The 1,492-nt window shown below is 43.3% G+C and overlaps 1 protein-coding gene across 1 annotated transcript; it reads left to right on the forward strand.

Annotated features, from left to right (window-relative positions):
• The first annotated feature begins 287 nt into the window (after nucleotides 1-287).
• On the forward strand, nucleotides 288-1,245 carry LOC121999436 (heavy metal-associated isoprenylated plant protein 7-like). The gene is made up of 3 exons (XM_042554121.1): nucleotides 288-672; nucleotides 783-1,022; nucleotides 1,145-1,245. The coding sequence occupies exons 1-3, from the start codon at nucleotides 288-290 to the stop codon at nucleotides 1,243-1,245; spliced, it is 726 nt and encodes a 241-aa protein (XP_042410055.1).
• Nucleotides 1,246-1,492: the final 247 nt, after the last annotated feature.

The following is a 1,492-nucleotide window of genomic DNA, read 5'->3' on the forward strand; positions in this document are numbered from 1 at the left end:
TTTGTGTTTTTTCTAATTTTAGTCCTGTTGAAGATTAATTTATTTTTTTAATCCTGTAACTTGTAATATTTTTTAATTTTAATCCTTTTCTTTAAAATTGAAAATTTTGACCGGTAAATGGTAAATGTTGAGTTGGCGGTCATTAATTGTCTATCTGGAAAAAAACACAAAAAAACGTCACTTATCCCACATTTCACGTGGAAAAAAAATATATAAAAAATGACAAACCTAAACCTACGCCGATCCTCCATTCTCCCTTCTCCTCCTTTCAATCGCCCTTCCCCCTGATGTCGCCTTCCCACCGACCCCTGCAGGCTCCAGCGCCAGGGTCGGTGGAGCAGGAGGAGGAGAAGCTGGAGGGGGAGAGAAGGACTTCGGCGGCGACGCTTGAGGATGAGAAGGCCAAGGGCAATGATAAGGAAGAGAAGGAAGAAGAAGAAGGCGAGAAAAATGTGGAGTCGCCTCTGCCTTCAGAGGCAGAGGAGTCCGAGGGAAATGGTGGGGAAGGGGACACGGAAGGCTACGGGGAGAAAATAGTGGAATCTCCGGTGGAAGTTAAGGCCAAGGGCAGCAACGGGAAGAAGGCGAAGAAACAAGGGGGCAAGCAGGCAAAGAAGGAACCACTGTCGCCTCCGGAGGAGATCGAGCTGCGCGTGTCCATGCACTACAACGGTTGCGCTAGGAAGATCAGATGGTCTTGAAGAGCTACGAAGGTACAACGATTCTACAATGAGCTTCGACCTTCAACATCTCCTCTGAAAACGATCGATGTTCCATGGCAGCAGGGGTGGCGGAGGTGGCGAGAGACTGGAGAGCACAGAAGGTGGTGGTGAAAGGGAAGAAGGCCGTGGCCAATCCTTTGAAGATGGTGGAGCATCTCGAGAGGAAAACTGACAAGAAAGTGCAGCTACTGACTCCTCTACCACCTCCACAGCCAGGGAAGAAGAAACCTAAAGCAAAAGATCAGCTGAAGAAGAAGAAGAAAGAGGAGGAGGAAGGAAGAAGAAGACAAGAAAGAAGAGGTTCCTCAGCAAAATCCTGAATCTGCTCATCTTTTTTTTTTTCTCTTCGATCTCTTCTTCTCCTTTTCTCTAAACTTTTTGCTACTTTTCTGCCGCTAAAGATTGTTGTAACTTCATTCCAGCTTCAAATGCACTGGCCAGTCTGCACTCGGAAGATCACGAAGAAGATCTTAAAGATGCAAGGTTTCCTTCTGTCTCCTTCCTCTGTTCCATAGTTTCGTAAACGGACAAACGCTATGAAAAACTTGTGTGTGCCACGTAGGTAATTAATGTCCGCCAACTCAACATTTACCGGTCAAAATTTTCAATTTTAAAGAAAAGGATTAAAATTAAAAAATATTATAAATTACGGGACTAAAAAAGTAAATTAATTCTCAACAGGACTAAAATTAGAAAAAACACAAGTTACAGGACCAAAATCATAATTTTCTCGTATTAAAAAACCTCATTTTATTAAGATTTCTCTATTT

Source organism: Zingiber officinale, chromosome 7A (genome assembly GCF_018446385.1).
Source record: "Zingiber officinale cultivar Zhangliang chromosome 7A, Zo_v1.1, whole genome shotgun sequence".
Taxonomy (NCBI): domain Eukaryota; kingdom Viridiplantae; phylum Streptophyta; class Magnoliopsida; order Zingiberales; family Zingiberaceae; genus Zingiber; species Zingiber officinale.